Source organism: Ursus americanus, chromosome 17, assembly GCF_024610735.1.
Source record: "Ursus americanus isolate L20-20 chromosome 17, mUrsAme1.1.p, whole genome shotgun sequence".
Taxonomy (NCBI): domain Eukaryota; kingdom Metazoa; phylum Chordata; class Mammalia; order Carnivora; family Ursidae; genus Ursus; species Ursus americanus.
In genome coordinates this window covers 46,188,915-46,209,877 of record NC_142143.1, presented here as the reverse complement: position 1 = coordinate 46,209,877, position 20,963 = coordinate 46,188,915, and the positions used below count along the sequence as shown (strand labels likewise).

The following is a 20,963-nucleotide window of genomic DNA, read 5'->3' as shown; positions in this document are numbered from 1 at the left end:
AGACCTTTCTTTTTTACCTCTTTTGAACATAATCATAGTATAATACATTGAGGTTTTTATAACAACTTTATTGAGATATAATTCACATACCATATAATTCATCCTTTATCTTGTATTTAAAATACACAAGTCAGTAGTTTTGATACATTGCATTATTCTTTTTTTCCTACTGTGATAAAATATATATATCACAAACATCACAATTTGTCATTTTAACCATTTTTTAGTGTACATTTCAGTGCCATTAATTGCATTTACAACTTTGTGAAATCCTCACCACTATGTTTCCAAAAGCCTTTTCATCAACCCAAACAGAAACTCTGTAACCATTATGTAGTAACTCCCCATTTCTCCCTTCCCTCAGCCCCTGTAACCTCTGATCTACTTTCTGTCTCTCTGAATTTGCCTATTCTAGCTATTCCACGTGACTGGAATCATGCAGTATTTGTTCTTTTGTATCTGATTTATTTTGCTTAAAAAAATGTTTTCAAGATTCTATATACAGTTCTTATCCTTCCTTTTTTAGATAGTATGTCAAAACAAAGCATTTTTCCATGTTACTACAGAGCTTTTAGAATTTTAATAGCCCGATGTTTGGGGTAGGATATTCTTTAACTGGTTATATTAATCGAGTTCTCTAGGTTCAAGTGATAAAAACCCGACTCAGGTTATTTACAAGTGAGGAATTGATTGGTTTGTGGAACAGGGAAGTATAGACGGTTATATCTGGTTTCAAGCAGGATCCGGGGACTCAAAAGATGTGTATCTCCAGCAGGAGCGCTGGGAGTAGTAATTCCTCTGAGATCACATCCCTAATCTTAGACTTCAGAGGTGGGATCATAGGATCTTACCCAAACCATATGAACTAAATGGGGAAAAGACAGTTCCTAAAGAGGTGTTGTATCTATCTCACTGGTATATTTTGCTGGTAGTCTAAGCTCATCTGCTTGGTCACAGTTAACATAAATATCAGTGGGCTGAATGAGCACTAGTGCCTTGTCATTATAGAGACTAACTCTGTTTTCGTAATACTTTAGTGTGAATTGGGGTCATCAACATCTTTAGCCCCATTTGTCTCTAGCAGAATTAAATGCTTGTGGGCACCATGGGAGCCAATTAGGAAGCCCAAAATCAAAGAGTAAAGGGAGTATTAGGGAAGGGAAGAAAGGCGGAGACCACAGAAAGACATGCATGCTTGTGGCAAAGTGAAATGCCATTACTAGTTGTCTGCATTGTCCTTTGAAACATCGTTCTTTATCTAATCCTGTCATATATTGCTTATATACTTTTCTGTTAGGTACAGATACTTTTCCAGTACTGCACTGGTTAGATGACTAACTGCTCTTTTTTGTTTCTAAAGGCACAACGGCTCTGTAAACGTTGTGGTCAGGCATGGAGAGCTGCATCACTTGAAGGCTGGAAACTCTATCATGACCCTAATGTGAATGGAGGTATTTTAGTAGATTTGATTCTGAGAATTGGGGATATATTTAGTTCTAAATGCCAGTCTTTATGAAGCACAGCTTTTGTTTTTAGAAATTGTTGAAATAAGGAGTTCTCTATTTTAAACTATAAATTTTTATTTCTTTCACTGTTTTATAGGAACAGAATTAGAACCTGTAGAAGGGAATCCATATAGAATCATTTGGAAAATAAGTTGTTGGAGAATGGCAGAAGATGTAAGATACAAGAAAATCTTTACTGATACTGATTTTTAATTAATTGCAAGCCTGCTGAAGGTGCTGTGAAACATTCAGAGTGGTATAAGACTAAGTTTCTGTTTTCAAAAAAGCTTTTTTTTTTAAAGTAGGCTCCACACCCAGTGTGAGGCTCAAACTCACAACTCTGAGATTGAGTTGCATGCTCTACTGACTAAGCCAGGCAGGCGCCCTGTTTTCAAAAAACTTCTGATCAAATTGAAAAATAGGGGTGGGCAGGCTTACCTACTAATCAGAATTATTCAGACACTAAGAAACACTGATAAAAGGCAAAAATACAAAAGAGGTACCAAATGAATTCAGAAAATAAGCATTTGGGCTAAAACGGACTTCCCCGGAGAGCGAATTGAATTGCGCTTTAAAAAATTAGTTGTTGGGTTTGAAAAGAAGAGGAAGGAATTCACGGTAGGATGTGTAAGTTGGAAAACCCAAGGGAAGGTGGGAGGTCTATCAGGGAGAAACAGAAAGCTCACCAAAGGAAATAGAGTCAGTTCTGTTACGACACCACGTGACCTGTGCATTCCTTAAAAATCACTACAGCACGCAAAATTGCGCAGAAAACCCACAGGCCTTTTGGGGAAAATAGAGTTGCAAGCACGGTACGAAAAAACCATTGGTGAGACATCACAAGATAAAAACTTAACAAAACACCGTTAAACAGAAAATACACAAACACTACAATAAATGCAGCACTTTACCTTGAAAAAGCACTGACGTTTACTTGTGGAATTGAGTGTCGGGGGTTGCAGCTTGTGAGTTACTGTGAGGTGTAGAAGGAAGTTAGCTGAAATTAAAATGAAAATTGTAACACTTGATATGGATGGAGTTAGCTTACAATACACCTAATGAAGTGAGGTAGCAGGTAGATGTGTGAGGTATGTTAGTTTTGTGTATTTATAACGGGCTCCATTCAGCTAGGTGTGGTTGTCTGCGTCCACCTAGTATTTCTTGTAGATGAAATTGTGCATTATGGGAAATTTGCATTACGTTTAAGTTGTTCCTTGGTGGATCAGTTGCACTGGCACAAATTCACATTTTCAAAACAAAGGTTGTAACAGAACTAATGGAAAAGATGATTGAAAAAGATAAATCAAGAACAGGCGCTGGTGGTCCTCAAGTGTTGCTCTAAAGGAGTATATCATAGGTAGTAGTGAACCAGCAAAACCTCAAGGGCACACGGCAACAGTGCTTTAAGAAGATTAGCATGACAGTGAAAAATAGGCTCAAAAATGGAATGGACCAAAGGCTGAGAAACTAGTTAGGAGCCTGTCGGAATTATTCAGACACTAAGTATTAAGGGCCTGTCCCAGGATAATATTGATAGTGGAAAGGAAGGGAACAAGAGTGGTCAAGAGAATGATTGGAAACAAATGCAGAGGAGGTCTCAGGTATATAGTGAAAGCGAAGCCTCTTATTTAGATGATAAGAAAACAGGAAATGCCATCAATAGAATCTGATAGTAAAATGGACTAATTTGGTGAATATAATTAGTCCTGCTTAGGAATTAAATTCAAACTGGTGCAGGACGGGTCCCAGGTGCTTTGTTTTGATATTCTTAGGTAAGTATCAAATAGTGTAGGTATTTAGGAACTTCCTAGAGGAAAACATCTACCCCGGTTCTATCTGGAATAAAATTTGACTATGATAAGTAATCATTAGAGTTGGATCTTTCGTCCTGTATTTGAAACTTAGATGATTTTTCCTGAAGATTTCAGCACCGACTATATCAGCAAACCGAGTCCTTATTGACCCACTAGATCTCTAACTAACGTTTAGAAACTATCAAGTGAATAAATAAGTTCAGTTTAGAAGACATTGTAAAATTCCAGATGATGAAAAAAATTGACATGTTAAGAAAAACATCATTTCATATTTATACTCATTGTATTTCAGGAGCTTTTTAATAGATACGAGAGGGCAATTTATGCAGCTTTAAGTGGGAATCTCAAGCAGGTATGTAATCTATTTTAATTCTATTTTTTTCCTGTGGAACAAAATCAGATACATATTCTAATAATCATATATAATAAATTTTATAAGCTTAAGCTACTTTCTAAGAGTGGCAGTGACAGCGATAATCATGAAATAGAATAGTGACTTGAGCTGCTTAATTTCATGTATGTCGTACACCAAGTGATGTTTTAGTACATGGAATCAGACTTTAATTTCTAAGAATTGTAAATTTAATTACAATACATACATATATTTTTTTACAACACACATTTATTGATGACTTATAGTGCCGATAGGTTTATACGGAAGTGTACCACTAAGGCGGAGTGACTGTTGGGATTGTCTTGTGTGTGTGTGTGTTGTGCTTCTTGCAAACCCCACCACTGCCCTGCATTTTATAGCTATTTGAGGGATGTTAGAATAATTAGTTGAAACACCATCTTATATCAACATGGAAAATTGATGCTGTTGTGAACTGAGTATGGAAAAAAATCTTAATAGTTCAAACTTTTTAGAAGATGTGGTGTGGGTGAGGTAAAGGGCTATATGATATGGTATTTTACAATCCACTATATTTTATGTCTTTAAAATGACTTTATGGTCATATCAATAGTAGTAACTTCTTCCTCCCCCCCCCCCCCCGCCCCCGCCCCTTGTTGACTGTGTATGTGTTTCTGGTTTGGCATGGGGAAAAAAGCTGCTTCCTGTCTGTGACACCTGGGAAGACACAGTGTGGGCCTACTTTCGGGTGATGGTGGACAGTTTGGTAGAACAGGAGATCCGGACGTCAGTAGTGAATCTAGATGAAACTGAAGAACTCCCTAGGGAATATTTGGAAACAAAGTGAGTTTTGTTTTTTTGTCCTGGTGATTTGCAGTATGCTCTGTAAAGTTTTATTTTGTAACCCTTATTAATATTGTTTTATCCCTTTTCTGTTTTCTTTTTAAAGTTGGACCTTAGAAAAGGTATTTGAAGAACTTCAAGCCACTGATAAAAAGGTAAATATTAGTAGAAACATTTTAGGATAACCGGAATAGGAAACAATGTTATGCTATTGTGTCGTGTATCTGAAAGGCAAAAAAATATATGAAACTTTGTTATATTTTCTCTTCTTTTCCTTACCTCTTATCTAAATGAGAGACATTCTTTTTTTTTTTTTTTTTTTAAGATTTATTTGAGAGAGAGCACAAGTGTGGTGGGAGGGAAAGGGAGAGGGAGAGGGAGAAACAGACTCCCCACTAAGCAGGGAGCACAACTCGGGGCTTAATTCCAGGGTCCCGAGATCATGAGCTGAGCTGAAGGCAGACGCTTAACCGACTGAGCCACCCAGGCGCCCCTAAATGAGAGACATTCTTTAAAAGGAAGAGACTTAACTGCATATTTAAATGATACATCATTTCTGCCTCTTTGGTTCAGGATTGGTTTCATCTAAAAACAAGGGTATGCATGTAAGCTAACTTACCCCTCTTTGGAAAACGAAAAATATTAATGGAAGATTAACAAGACTTTTCCTAGATCTTAAAATCATCTAATATTTTTAAGTAATATTCTAAATAATTTTAAATAACTGAAGTATGTAACAAAATAATCCAGAGATGTAAATAAAACCTATATAATAACTTCCTCCTAACCACTTTATGATTATTCTCATCCCCCAGGGGTAATAAAATATATAGCTATGTAGTCTTCCATATCCTTCTCTATACTCTTACAAATATGTGTAAATAATGTAGATATTCCAAGGTAGGATTTTGATTTTTGTTGTTGTTTTTTTTGCATCATACTACATACATTACTCTACAAGTTGGCGGGGGGGGGGTTGTTTTTTGGGTTTTTTTTTTAATTTACTTTTTTGAGAGAGAGGGAGAGAGATTGCATGGAGGGGAGGGGCAGAGGGAGAGAGAATATTAAGCAGGCTCCATGTCCAGCGCAGAGCCCCAGCATGGAGCCAGACACAGGGCTCAGTTTCATGACCTTGAGATCATGACCTGAGCTGAAATTAAGAGTCAGATGCTTAACTGACTGAGCCACCCAGGCATCCCAATTGTTTGCTTTTTGTGTCTGTTTTTTTCATTTAATGATACTTTTTCCAAGTTAGTGGATGTAGATTTAATGTAAACTGACTTATTCTTTTTAATCATTCCTCTTTTGATGGTATTTAGGTTGTTTCTAGCACTGCAGTGAACATTCTTATATACATATATGCTTACCTGCTAGTCCTGTTTTAGGATAAGTGTCCTAAAAGCAGGACTGCTGAGGTAAGGGGTAGATGTATATTAAATTAATTACCTGGTTGTAGCATTTAATTCATACTCCCATAAGTAATTTACTAATGTGGCCATTTCCCTGCATTCTCACCAGTCCCAAATTTCACACTTTGAATTTTTTGCTAATCCATCAGATTAGGTGGGAATTAGGAACTCACTGTCCTACTCTTACTTCCCTGTCTATTCATCAGTCTAAGCAAGTTTTCCGGTGTTTATTGACCATTTGTGAATTTCCTATTCAGATCTTTTACCTATTTTCTTGTTGAGTTTTATCTTTTCCTTATTACTATATATGACCTCTTTGTATAGTAAAGAAATTAATGCTTCTTCTGTCAGGTGTTTATTACCAGTCTGTTATTTTGGAGATTCTAGCTAATTGAAAATAAAACAAGTAAAGGAATAGATATAAATATTAGAAAGGGGGGAATATTTACATATGATAAAAGTGTAAATCTAGAAACTCAAGATTCAATCAGTTATTAGGATTAATAAAAGAATTAATAAGAATTAATGAGAGCTTTTTTAAGTACCTGAATTCAAGACAAAGTTACCCCAAAAAATCATAGCCCGTCTGTACTTTACACAACTAATTAGAAAAGGATTTAGTGCTCCCCCCAAAAAATGTCCCATTAAATTATTGACTAAAAATATAAGATATATAGGATAAAATTAACTAGGGGTTTGAGGACTTTCATAAAGAAACTATAAAATCTTATTGGAAGACATGAGTAAATAGATGTACCATGTTCCTGGGTGAGAGGATTTGATGTAAATATTAGGCATTCCAAAATTAACATAGAAACCTAATACTTTGGGGGATTATTTCTGAACAGAAAATTTTACAAGTAGAAGAGTAAGTGAGAATGGCAAGACAGCAAGAAAATTTGGAAAAAAATAATACTATGCAGTACTTGGCCTTATTCAATAATAAAACAATATAATTATACAACAACGGTATGCAGTTAGCACAGGAATGAATAGATCAGTGAAACACAGAAGTCTTTATTAGATCCAAATAATGAATTAGCACTTAATAGATGACAGAGGTGATCTTTCATTTCAAAGGAGGAGGGATGGTTTATTTACATACACGGTATGGGCATGATTGACTTCCTATCTGGAGGAAAACCGAGTAAATCCCTACGTCATGCCACATTTTAAAATCAGTTCAGATGGAGCAAAGATTTGAATGTAAACAAGAATGAATGCTGAAAGAAAATTTAGATAACAAAATTAAAATTAATATATATTTGACAAAAAAAGAAACTATTTGCTTCCAAACAATGCAACAGCAGGTCACTTGTAGTTTTTTCTACTCTGTGTCTAATCACTATTTTGGTGGTTTCTGTTACACTTGGTGCCGTGTGCAGAAGAGAATACGCAAGGAATGCTTTCAAGAACTGTTGTTCATGTTCGAGGAAATCTTATAGTTTGTTTTGCTTAAGTTACATGTGCCCTTCCTTTCTGGCTCACTATGGAGTGCCAAGAAAAACGGTGGTAAAACATAAAAATAAAAGTTTAATAATATTCACAGACATTAAATTGTTTTACCACAGTTCTCTGCTTTCAAAGATCGTTCAGCTTGACTATATCCCAAAGGCATTATCTTTCTCAAATTTGTTTTGATCTCCTAAGACACCTCATATGCAACTTTTTCTTTATGTTGTTTCAAAAGTTGACGTTTTCGTTTACTAATAATACGTACTATAGAATGACCACTGGGAGATTTATGGAAAATGTAAACATTTTTTCAGAGAGTTTTGGAAGAGAATCAAGAACATTATCATATTGTTCAAAAATTCCTTATCCTGGGAGACACTGATGGTAAGATACTATACCTTTGTTTTGCTTTCTATGAGTTCTTTGTTATGGCAATTTTGTAAAAAGTTATCAAAACAGTGCATGACTCACCACATCTTATAATCTTTATATCAGCGTATTTGAATGCAGCTGTTAATTAATTGCTAGATAATAGAGTTTGAACTTACTCCTGGGTCTGTTTTATATGGGGTTATTAACAATGAGGTAGTGATTTCGTAGTACTATAGGAATACAGTAAATATCCTTAGTAATGTTTATTTCTGTTCTTTTCATATTTATCCCTATTATTGAATTTTTGCTTTGATGGCTTGTAGGTTTGATGAATGAATTTAACAAATGGCTTTCCAAAAGCAGAAACAATCTACCTGGACACCTCCTCCGCTTCATGACTCACCTCATTTTGTTTTTTCATACTCTGGGACTACAGATCAAAGTAAATAAAGAACAATTGACTGTCCTTTGCAAGGCTGATGCTATATGCCTCTTATTAGGAAAACATGCTACTTTTTTGCCATTGTTTTCTAGAAATGGTGGTAAGGGTACAGAAGTCTTTTTTTAAGATTTTATTTGAGAGAAAGTGAAAGAGCACAAGTGGGGGTAGGGACTGAGGGAGAGCAACAAGCAGACTCCCTGCTGAGCAGGGAGCCTGACGCAGGGCTCGATCCCAGGATCCTGGGATCATGACCTGAGATGAAGGCAAACCCTTAACCGACTGAGCCACCCTGGTGCCCTGGTATAGAAATCTTCTATATAGTCTAGTATGGTCATTCTATGATAACTCGCTATGGGTGACCCTTTGGGGCTCTGTTTTATGGATGCAGAATACCAGTGGTTGTATTTGTGTTTCAAGTAATTTTTTTAAAGATTTTATTTATTTCAGAGAGAGAGCATGCACGTGTACAAGCAGGGGGAGGGACAGAGGGAGAAGCTGACTCCCCGCTGAGCAGGGAGCTGGATGTGGGGCTGGATCCCAGGATCCTGAGATGATGACCCAAGCTGAAGTCAGATGCTCAACTGGACTGAGCCACCCAGGCGCCCCTATGTGGTTTTTGATAAATTCATAACTTTATCTTCGTCAGTACCCAACTCTAAATCAGCCAGCTAAGCTAACTGAACCAGAGTTTTTCTATGTGAGGTTTCAAATCTTTGTTTTCTTTTTTCTTTTTGTTTCTTTTTCCTAAATGATAATAACATTTTAGTCAGTACATGTAGAAGGCAAAATGATACAGTAGTTGAAAGCTGGGGCTTTGGAGTAAGTCCTGGGCTTACGTCCTTACTCCCCAGCTTCTAGTATATAATTCTGGGTAAATAAAACCTCCGTAGTTTCTTAGTTTAGAAACTCTTAGTTTCTTCCTCTGTAACTTGTGAACAGTGATAGTAACCACCCACAAAGAGTTATGGAAGGTTAAATTGGACAGCACATAAACTCTGCTAAGCACTTAGCCTACCTAACATATAGTCATTGCTCCATAGTAAATATTAAAATCATTAAATCATTTAATAGCAGAATTTTTATTAGATTTATTGCTGGTACACGTAAGCAATCGTGTTTATAATTTATCTTTTTTTTTCTACAAAGGAAGAAGTTTCCATTGAAGTTTTAAAGACATACATACAGGTAAACTTTAAGAATCCACAATTTGATTTTTTTTTTTTTACCGTTTTGGTGGAAACAAAAATCAGAATGGTAATGTTTTAATGCTCAGTGGCAGGAAAGTTGTCAGAATCTGTAAGAGATCTTTTAATTATCATAAGTATATTTTATTTGGAATTTAAAGTCATTCTGTTCAGTACCATAAATCCACGTCTATATGAATCTCTTGTAAATGTTTGAAATTTTAAAGTGAATTTTTTTAAAAAGCACTGCTGATCCCAGAACCTGTTCTATCATTGACATACTTTGGCCTTTTTCTGTTTTTTAGCTTTTAATAAATGAGAAGCATACAAATCTCATAGCATTTTATACCTGTCATTTGCCTCAAGACCTAGCGGTTGCCCAGTATGCATTATTTTTGGAAGGTGTTACAGAATTTGAGCAGCGCCACCGTTGCCTGGAGCTGGCTAAAGAAGCAGGTAAAAATGGTTGAGAACTTTTTGTTGGGCTTCACAGGCAAGTTATCATTTTGGCATTAGTAACATTTATCTTTCTAGTTTTAAATCTTATTTCTCTTGAGAGAAAAAGAATGAGATTTTTGATGAAATTCTGTTTTAGGAATAAAATAACTTCTGTAACTCATGTGTAAAATATCCCCATTATGGCATTTCCTTTTATAATTTTATAATGTCTTTTCATACTTTACATGTTATATTTTTAAAAAATTTTTATTCTAATTTACCAAATCATTGTGACTATTTAGAGAATATTAGTGTGAATGATTAATTCTTGTTTTTGTCTCTTTAAAAAATTCCTTAGATTTGGATATTGCAGCTATAACAAAGACTGTAGTCGAGAATATCCGGAAGAAAGATAATGGTGAATTCAGTCATCATGACGTGGCCCCCGCCCTAGATACCAGCACTACTGAGGTAACGTGAGGGGCAGAGGAGATGTGTGCGTAACTCCTAATAATCCCTCATGTGGCTCTTTGGTGAACTTCCACCTTAACATACTCTGGCTCCTTTCTTTTTTTTAAGAATTTTTCTTTGTCATCTGAAACCTTTTAAATTTTAAAAATTGGCAGCAGACTTAAGGTCTTATGTATGGGATTTAAATTACTTACAGTAGTATTGTGCTAAAGGAAGCTTCTTTAACAGAAAAAAGTGAGCATTGGATTTTTGCTCATTGGATTATTCTAGATACATGATCAATCACTAACTCTTAAGTAGATTACTTACCCTATTTTCAGAAAGCAAAACATTTTAGAGGAGGAGGAGGAGGAGCAGTTAAGTTGATGGGACATAATTCCAGATTCACACTCCAATAAGATTTTTTTTGTAATTTTTTTTCAGCTTTTTTTTTTTTTTTTTAAGATTTTATTTGTTTATTTGTCAGGGAGAGAGAGAGAGTGTGAGCATACAAGCCCGGGCAGCGGCAGGTCGAGGGAGAGGCAGGCTCCCTCCTGAGCAAGGAGCCCAACGTGGGACTCGATCCCAGGACCCTAAGATCATGACCTGTGCCGAAGTCAGATGTTTAACCGACTGAGCCACCCAGGCGTCCCTTTTTTATAATTTAATAGAGTTACTAAGTGTGAGAAGAAACTAAGGAAAGCTAGATTCTTTCAAAATTTCGGATAACTTGAGGGAAAATCATGCTTACTAAAGTGCAGACGTAAGTTAATTCTACTAATTTGCAGAATATATTAGAAAAAAAGCACAATTGATGTTTCTTTTTTTTCCAATTAAATGAATAGGAGGACCGTTTAAAAATTGACGTGATTGACTGGTTGGTATTTGACCCAGCACAGAGGGCAGAAGCACTTAAACAAGGCAATGCGATAATGAGAAAATTCTTGGGTATGCTTTATTTTAATATTATTTTTTCAAGTTTTTGTTCAAACCTATATATTCTTAAATTTTGTTTCGTTGTGTTTTTTTGTTTTTCTAATGTTCCAATGGGGGAGGGGAGGGCAGATGACAAAACCACCATTCTTACATATCAAGAGCCTAGTATTACGAAACAAAACATTTAACGTTATCATTGTCCTAATCAGTTTTTCATATCATCTCAAGGCTTTTGAAAAATGTAGTTGCCTTAAGACACAAAAGTTGGTAAAAGCAACTGCATTAAATGAATCCTTTTGTGACTTGACACATTGAAATAAGGAAAAAGCCTGGCCGTTAAGTAGAAGGAATCACCCAGACCTTTAACAGAAGTACTTTGGGACTCGAAATGCTTATAGCTGACTGTAAAAGTTGCAAACCAATTAATTTGACTCCTTTAGAAACCACTATATTGCAATTCACATATATTGAAAATTGTGTATCTTTTTCACAGCATCAAAAAAGCATGAAGCTGCAAAAGAAGTGTTTGTGAAAATTCCTCAAGATTCTATAGCGGAGATCTATAATCAGTGGGAGGAACAAGGAATGGAAAGTCCGCTTCCCGCTGAAGATGATAATGCTATCAGAGAACATTTGTGCATTAGAGCTTATTTGGTGAGATGATAAAGAAAATCACAAATGTTTCTATCTTCATGATGATTTTTCTGATTTCACTCTCAGACTTTGAACTGTTTTTCCAGAAGTGGTGACTGACTTCTTGGCTTATCTCCCTTGTGACTGTGGTACTGACTGATCCACAGGAGCATTGAAATCGTGGTCTGGCTTTCATCAGCATAAGCTTCTAATTAATGCCGACTGACCAAGAATTTCTCACATGGTAGAGAGTGTGTGATGTCTGAAACTTAGTTTTCTTAAGATTCTTTGAATGCTTTTATCAACTTTAATATTTCTTTTGTGGGGGGCAATAACTGAGAAAGGTAAGATAATGTAAATTTGTTATACCTAAAATAACAACATACTTAAAACTCATTCAACAAATAATGAAGTAATTACATCAGGCTAGATTCTAGGGCTACATCTGTGGATAGCAGTCTGTCCTTGCCCTCTAGAAGCTAATGGGCTAGTCAAGAAGACAGACAAGTAAATGTGCGTACATCATAGAGCAGTAAATGGCAAGATACTTATATGACTGGAGTGCTTGAGTTAGGAGTAGGTGCCAGAAAACACAATATACGTGTACCTTGCTGGTATTTACCAGTTGACAAAATATTTATTCACAATGATTTTTTTGTGTGCAAAAAATAAATATCGAACAGTTCTGTTTTTTGATGTTGCAAAATTACTTCTAAGAACCAAATTTTTTTTTTTAAAGATTTTATTTATTTATTTGACAGAGACAGCCAGCGAGAGAGGGAACACAAGCAGGGGGAGTGGGAGAGGAAGAAGCAGGCTCCTAGCAGAGGAGCCTGATGCGGTGCTCGATCCCAGAACGCTGGGATCACGCCCTGAGCCGAAGGCAGATGCTTAACGACTGTGCTACCCAGGCGCCCCTAAGAACCAAATTTTAAAAACTGCGTAGAACATATGAAAACTTGTGTTTGTTTTGTATTTTTCTATTTTATTTTACATCTTAGGAAGCCAATGAAACCTTTAATGAGTGGTTTAAGCATATGAATTCAGCTCCACAGAAACCTACTTTGATACCTCAAGCAACTTTTACTGAGAAAGTGGCTCATGAACACAAAGAAAAGAAATACGAAGTAAGTTGAATATAGACAAGACCTACCTATTGCATTTTAAAAATACAGGTCATATATTTATTTTTTTCAGACTTTTTAATTTTGATTCCAGTATGTTAACATACATTCTTACATTAGTTTCAGGTGTTGTCCAGCATCGTGATGCAACACTTCCATACATCCCCCAGTGATCATCACAAGTGCACTCCTTAATCCCCATCACCTATTTCACTCATCCCCCCACCCACCTTCCCTAATCTGTGGAAGGACACTTGGGGGCTTCCATAACTTGGCTTTTGTAAATAACACTGCAATAAACATAGGGGTGCATGTATCCCTTTGAATTAGTTGTTTTTGTATTTTTTGGGTAAACCGCTAGTAGTGCAATTGCTGGATCATAGGGCAGTTCTATTTTTAACTTTTTGAGGAGCCTCCATACTGTTTTCCACAGTGTCTGTACCAGTTTGCGTTCCCACCAACAGTGCACAAGGGTTCCTTTCACTCCACATCCTCACCAACATTTGTTGTTTCTTATGTTTTTGATTTTAGCCAGTCAGGTGTGAGGTGATACCTCATTGTGGTTTTGATTTGTATTTCCCTGATGATGAGTGGTGTGGGCATCTTTTCCTTTATTTCTTGGCCATCTGGATGTCTTCTTTGGCAAAATGCCTGTTCAGGTCTTCTGCCCATTTTTTAATTGGTTTATTTCATTTTTTTGGTGTTGAGTTGCAGAAGTTCTTTATATGTAATTTTAGATACTAGCCCTTCATCGGATATGTCATGTGCAAATATCTTCTCTCATTCAGTGGGTTGCCTTTTAGTTTTGTTGATTGTTTCCTTTGCTGTACAGGTTTCTATTTTGATATAGTTCCATTAGTTTGTTTTTGCTTTTGTTTCCCTTCTGGAGACATCTAGAAAAATGTTGCTATGGTCAGTTTTTTTGTTTTTTTTTTTAAAGATTTTATTTATTTAGTTGACAGAGATAGAGACAGCCAGCGAGAGAGGGAACACAAGCAGGGGGAGTGGGAGAAGAAGAAGCAGGCTCATAGCAGAGGAGCCTGATGTGGGGCTCGATCCCATAATGCCGGGATCACGCCCTGAGCCGAAGGCAAACGCTTAACCGCTGTGCCACCCAGGCGCCCCACTATGGTCAGTTTTTGAGATATTTACTGGCTGTACTCTCTTCTAGGATTTTTTTTCAAGATTTATTTATTTTAATTGAGGGAGCGCAAGAGTGCGAGTGCAGGTGGGAGTACGGGTGGGGGAGAGAATCTCAAGCAGACTCCCCGCTGAGTGCAGAGCCTGTTGCTACGCAGGGCTGCATCCTGCGACCCATGAGATCATGACCTAAGCTGAAACCAAGAGTTGGATGCCTCGCTGATTCAGCCACCCTGACACCCCTCTCTTCTAGGATGTTTACGGTTTCAGGTCTCCCATTTAGGTCTTTAATCCATTTTGAATTTATTTTTGTGTTTGGTGTAAGAAAGTGGTCCAGTTACATTCTTTTGCATGTAGCTGTCCAATTTTTCCCAACACCATTTATTGAAGAAACTGTCTTTTACTTATTAGATATTCTTTCCTGATTTGTTGAAGATTATGACCATATAATTGGGTAGATCAGGTCATATTTAAAGAGATAATTTCTTCAGCAGTTATATTCTTACTATAACAGGTGATCTTTCTGTTAATGGTCTTTGAAAAAAAGCCATCTGTTTAGTTAGTTTTCTGCACATTATTAACCAAACATGAAAAATACCTTCAGGTGACATTAATGTTCATTTATGAGGTTGAGATTTTAGTGTTTTATTCCACTACAATCTGTTGATAGTTATTTTTGTATTTGGCTGCCCAAAGTCAGCTCTATTTTTTTTTTAAGTTTTATTTATTTAAGTAATCTCTACACCCATGGAGGGCTCGAACTCACAACCCAGAGATCAAGAGTTGCATGCTCCTCCATAAAGTCAGCTCTTTAGAATGATATTCCGTGTAAATGTTCCTGTCTGTACTTTTACAAATACATTATTTATTGATTTTAGTTTGTTAATATGTCTGCCTTATGTTTGTTTTGCAGATGGATTATGTTATTTGGAAAGGCCATTTGGATGCCCTAACTGCCGATGTGAAGGAGAAAATGTACAATGTCTTGTTGTTTGTTGATGGAGGGTGGATGGTGGATGTTAGAGAGGTAAGCTCTGACCATTGTGTACAGCTAAAAAGAAGAAGTCTTTTTTCAAATGTTCTTTCTCTGAATAGGAGCATCTATGGATCTTATATAACCTTTGTTCTTATAACTGAACATCCCATAATTTAAACCTAGACTGAAAATACTAATACTAACTAGGGAATAGAAATCTTGGACTGTTGGGTGAACAGTTTCTTCAGATTTAATATGTTCATTCTGGACCTAAAAATTTAATTTTATGTGTATTCAACTCAAGAATACAAAGATAAGTCTAGTAGCCGTGGCCCTCATCTCTGAGCTATCTATTTAAGTGACCTGGGGGGCTTTTTAAAAATGCGGGGCTCCACTCTGAGATTCTGATTTTAATTCATCTGAGGTAGGGCTGGGTTTTTTGGATATTTTCTTGTAATCTGCTGGAGAGCTAAAATGTGTGTCTTGGGTTGAGATCAGTTGCAGGAGTACTAAATGCCATAAGAAAAGCACAGATTAAGTATTTTGTGCGTTCAGGAAAAGAAAAGGTTGCTTTTACCTAGAAGAGGTCTAGACAGGATGCTTGAAAGGTGTGCCATTTGACTGATTCCTGAAGAATGGGGTAGAAGCTGGATGAGCTGAGGGGAAAGGAAGGATACTGCAGCTATCACGTGAGCAGAGAGGCAGAGGCCTGATCCTGTGGCATAGCAGAAACCGTGCGTAACCAGCTTTGCCTCTGCAGACCTCATGATCTGTCCAAGGGAAACTGGAAATGCTGGATTCTTGAATATCTGGTACAGTATTTTGAACAGAGAAAACCATAGGAGCGTTCTCGGTATCTTTCCTTCTGCTATTCTCCGTGTCCTGATATATTTACTTTTTTTTTTTTTTTTTTTTTTAGATACTACATTTGTCTAGCTCTTCTAGCCTCCCTTTCTGACCAGAAGCAAAAAACGATAGGGCATAAGACTAGACTAGATTTGAGCCCCTACTTACTGCTGTTCCTGATACAGTAAATTCTCCCTAAAGTTCATAATAGAATACTGTTGATTTCATAAATAGTTTTGAACCTTCAGCAAGTTACTTGAGCTAAATTTTTCTCTTCTGATGCATGCTGGTTTTCATGAAGATAAAATTTTAGTGTTGCAAAATGCTACTTAAGTATCATTCAAATTTTGAAAAGTCTTTAGTGGTTTATTTATACATAAATCTTTATTCTAATTATTAACCTTAATAGGTTAGATAATGAAAGTCAAAAATAGTCTGGAGTATTGTAAAAATAGAGTTGGAGTGGAAGGCAATGAATGATACTTTCGTATTTTATCAAATATTTAAAAATCAATATTCAGGGGCACCTGGGTGGTTCATTCAGTTAAGTGTCTGCCTTTGGCTTGGGTCATGATCCCAGGGTCCTTTGATTGAGCCCCACATGGGGCTCCCGGCTCAGTGGGGAGTCTGCTTCTCCCTCTACCCCCTGCTCATGCTCTCTCTCTCTCTCTTGCTCTCTCTCAAATAAATAAAATCTTTAGAAAATAAAAATAAAAATCAATATTCAGTCTCAGTCACTTCTTCAGATCTAATCCAGAAGAGATTTCTTGAATAATCAAATGATAAATAATGATATTTTGAATCACCTCAGTTGAGTTTAGCTTAATACTCTTACATATTCAACAAAGTAGGGAATTACTCAGGGCTCCTGCTGGCCCACAGTCACTTGTATATGAATTTGGGAATGGTGCCCCTTCTCTTAAAGAGATCGATTCTGTGCCAAGTGCACATAACCTGTAGGGTCTAGACACAGGCTAGACCTCGGTGCCTCACTTTCCAGGCCAGCCTCCATTGGGCAAGGATAGCCCTGGCATTGTACGCGGTCTCTCATATCCACAACTAAGGCTTTTACGTAATGCCAGAACAGACGCTTCGTGTTAGAAGCTCGTAGCACACAGGGTTGGCAGGGGGGTTGGAGCAGGCAGCTCGTCTTTACCTACTTTTCACCACCTGCACCTCGACCACACTCTAGTTGAAACCTCAACTGTCCTTCCCTAACTTCCCGGTCCTCCTTATACAGCTTCATCGTCTAGATCAGCTAGTAATCCTTTTAAAATGGACTAGACGTTACTCTTCTACTTAGAACCTTCTGATGACTCCTTACTATGTTTTGAATAGAACTCAGTTCTTTTCTTGAGGTACAAGACGGCACATACACTGGACCTTGACTACCCCTCCCCCAGTCTTGTATCCTACTACCTGACCCCCCACTACATTTTAGCCTCTGGGCCTCTGCTGTTCTTCCTCTGCCTAGTATGCTCTTTCCCCAAGGTAGCTGTGTGGATGGCTTTCCTGCCTCCTTCGGTAGTGTGCTCAATGTCCTCTCTCTTTAGAGACCCTCCCCCTCCCCCAGCCAGCCTGTATCACTTTCTCATTATCCTGCATTGGTTTTCCTCATGGCAGGAAATATATATAATAGATATTTATTTGCTTCTTGTGCGTCTACCTCCATTAGGATGTGGACTTCATGAAGGCAGCAACATTGTTTTCTTCATTTCTCTTTGACACTTAAGTTAATGCCTAGCACATAAGAGGCTTTCAGAAAATATTTGGTACCTTTTGTAAATGACTGGGGTGAATGCACTGTCTTCATATTAGAGATACCTGTAATGTCAGCTCAACTCCTGCTGGCAACACATACCAGTGAATGAATTTTTCTCATGTGTAAGGCACTACTATATGTCCCTAATAGAATGTTTTAATTTTATATATTTACAGGATTTTTCAAAGCTTTTGTTCATTTAGATGACAAAAACAGCTTAGGTTGTGGAGAGCGATTTATTTCCTTTTCCTTGTGGCAAATTGCTGGGCCCATCGGACATGGTTCACGGTGGTTGGTAGCCTGCTGGTATGGGAATCCATTTTAGTTCGCAGAACAGGTTACCTGTAACACCCCCATGATATTTGGCAGCAACAGGACCCAGAAGAAGCAGGTGCCAGAATCCATCCTGTCAGATCAGATTACTAATAGACCTGCTGCTACTTTCAGGTGTTAAGGGCGTCTGGGAGCCAGGGGGCACTTTGCCTCTTTAGCGTGGGGGGGAAAGATTACATTGGAACACAAATGGAGTGACTCAGAGGAAGCAGTCCTCCATTCTTAACAGGCTCTGGGTGGAAACAACTATTTTGAATTATGAGTAAGACCTTTGGTTTTAAATCCACTTCTGAAGGTAGCGAGTGCCTATTTGAGAAAAGAAGAGTGCTTTCCCTTTTAAAGTTAAGAAAACACAAAGCATGCATTTTAATATTTACTGTTATATATTTTTATCTCAAAACAAGACTAAAGGATTGATGGTAATTTTTCCTATGTGTGGAAACCTGACCTAGGTCACCCTAAATTAGTACAATCACTCATTGGTAGAATTACCACATTACATTTTGTTGCTTCATGCCTCCACTTACCTACCTCTACCTTTGACAAATGCTTTAGCCACTTAATATTATACTCTGTCCCATGAAGATAATTTCACTGATTAATATAAATTGTCATAAACAAAAAAACTTCCAAACTTCTAAGAAGGTACTGCTTTTAAAAAAATTAATTAGGTATTTTATTAGGCTTTTCTGAAGACCAGTTATTTAGCTTGTCTTGTTTTCAGTTTTGTCTTATGCTATGAATTCCATGGATTTCCTTCCTATTTTTAAGAATTGCTTCATAAATTTTCAGGTTGGGCACTTTTTAAAATTATTTAAATGATTTTAGTTTTCAAACTTGTTGCGAGAAAATGTATTGGGTATATTTCTCTACTCTTACTGTGCCCACATAATTTTTTAGAAAGGCCCATGTATACTTAGGAAGAAATGCTAATTGTTTTCTCTACATTATTTTCCTCATAGATCTGTTCTGTCTCATTAATTATATTATTCAAATCTATAGGTTCTTTTAATTTTTCTATTTTTGAAAAATTATACAAATGAATCATAAATTCACGTTGCTTAAACACAGTTTGCGGTGACATTGTCCCACCCGCTGTGCCTCTCCCCTCATCATGACCCTTCTTCCTAGCAGCGATCATCACGAGTTTGTGTGTCCTCTCGCATGTCTTTCCAAATCTGTACACATCCAGGGCAGGTGCCACTTTTCTGTTTTGTTCCAGTGGTATTTAGTCTCTAACTCTTACTGCTTTAAGCATGTTTTTATTCAAGACACAGTAAGTATTAGAAATACAAATTCAAAAAAGAAAAATATAAATTCAGAAGCATTTTGTTTTCGTTATCTAACCTGGGACTCCTCTGCAGTATGTTTTGTTTACCTTCATGCTGTTTTACCGAAAATTATGTCTCTAGCTATCATTAAAATCCTGCCTTGTTTTCTTTATAATGGGCGTCATAAGCTTTAGAGAAACCCCATTAGCTTTTACCTGTTGCATTTTGGTTTTGATTCAGCACTTGATTTTTTTTATAACAGTTATTTAGCTTCAACTTGTTAAAATGACAACTTGATGTCTGACTATAGGATGCTGAAGAAGACCATGAAAGGACACGCCAAATGGTCTCACTGAGAAAGCTTTGTCTGCCAATGTTGTGTTTTCTGCTTCATACCATATTGCATAGTACTGGTCAGTATCAGGAATGCTTGCAATTAGCAGATATGGTCTCCTCTGAGCGCCACAAACTGTATCTGGTAAGTTCTAGAGCATTTACAGCTTTCAATTTTAGTGATTTGATAAGCTCCGTAATAATATTTGATTTTGTGAGATGTGTTTACATTTTTTAGATGTTCTTAGATTTTCTTAAAGTAATGGTCCACTTCTAATGTTTGTTCTGTTTTTGGAAATACATACATATTCGTAAACACTAGGAAGTAAATAGACTGGCTCAAAGAAATAGCTTTGAAGTTCTTGGACCACGCTAACATACTGGCCTTGGCTACATAAATCTTAAAGAGGAATTTCTTCTTACGTTAAGCTAATTGGGTTAAGTGACTATAAATTCATATATTCTTCCTTGTTCTCATTCTTAACTTTTTTTTTTTTTTTCTTAAAATCAGGTATTTTCTAAGGAAGAACTAAGGAAATTGTTGCAGAAGTTAAGAGAGTCCTCTCTAATGCTCCTAGACCAGGGACTTGATCCATTAGGATATGAAATTCAGTCATAATCCATCTACTCTGTGATCTCACTAACTTCTGTGATAAATGGAGTTTCTTGTAAAATATACATATTTGTAATTACTGGGTTTTTCTTTTGCATTGTCATGGAGAAAATGAAAATTTAGATATTTGAATTTTGTACTTTTCAGAATATTATGGTGATACTTTGAAAATTTAATGTATTATATCACTGTCTCCCTTTATTAATAAAATTATATAAAAATTAAAATTTTCTAATGTAATAAGAAATTAAATTTCCTATTATCCTACTTTTCTCCTGTGAGTATAAATACTCTGATATCTTAAAATTATAAAGAGGATGGAAAGTAGAATCGTATCTAAACCAGGTATGTAATTTCTTATCATAAAATTTAGTATTTTTTAAATACTACAGTTAAGATGAATATAGCAAGATTTTTGTCTAATATTATACTCTTGTTTTCTTTATTTTGAAAACATTTCTCTTTTATTAACTCATTCAGCAAACTGGCTACTAAAATAGTTGGATCTTCTGAAAACTTATCGTGGTTCATAGTACCTGGTACATAGTAGGCACTGAATAAATTGGGAAATACAAAATGAGTGGAATCTAGTCCAGCCCTTGTACTAGGGGAAGTACAACAAATAATGCCGTGAAAAAGTGCAAGTAGTCTGTGCAAGAAGAAACTGTTTCAGCTAAGAGGTCTCTGAGGAAGTAGCATTAGAGCTGCTGTTTGAGTAATGCACTGAATTTG

At 36.6% G+C, this 20,963-nt stretch overlaps 1 protein-coding gene across 2 annotated transcripts in view; it reads left to right on the top strand.

Annotated features, from left to right (window-relative positions):
- Positions 1–20,445, top strand: part of NUP107 (nucleoporin 107) — a 48,189-nt gene extending 27,744 nt beyond the window's left edge. For both annotated transcript variants that reach the window (XM_045789629.2, XM_087868994.1), the window contains 16 exons: positions 1,361–1,451; positions 1,603–1,679; positions 3,612–3,671; positions 4,369–4,514; positions 4,621–4,669; positions 7,693–7,762; positions 8,074–8,192; positions 9,339–9,377; positions 9,682–9,832; positions 10,173–10,285; positions 11,110–11,212; positions 11,694–11,854; positions 12,835–12,960; positions 15,011–15,124; positions 19,596–19,763; positions 20,130–20,445. In XM_045789629.2, the coding sequence (XP_045645585.1) occupies positions 1,361–1,451; positions 1,603–1,679; positions 3,612–3,671; positions 4,369–4,514; positions 4,621–4,669; positions 7,693–7,762; positions 8,074–8,192; positions 9,339–9,377; positions 9,682–9,832; positions 10,173–10,285; positions 11,110–11,212; positions 11,694–11,854; positions 12,835–12,960; positions 15,011–15,124; positions 19,596–19,763; positions 20,130–20,237 (1,695 nt within the window). In that variant the 3' untranslated portion in view covers positions 20,238–20,445. The remainder of the gene's footprint in view (positions 1–1,360; positions 1,452–1,602; positions 1,680–3,611; positions 3,672–4,368; positions 4,515–4,620; positions 4,670–7,692; positions 7,763–8,073; positions 8,193–9,338; positions 9,378–9,681; positions 9,833–10,172; positions 10,286–11,109; positions 11,213–11,693; positions 11,855–12,834; positions 12,961–15,010; positions 15,125–19,595; positions 19,764–20,129) is intronic.
- Positions 20,446–20,963: the final 518 nt, after the last annotated feature.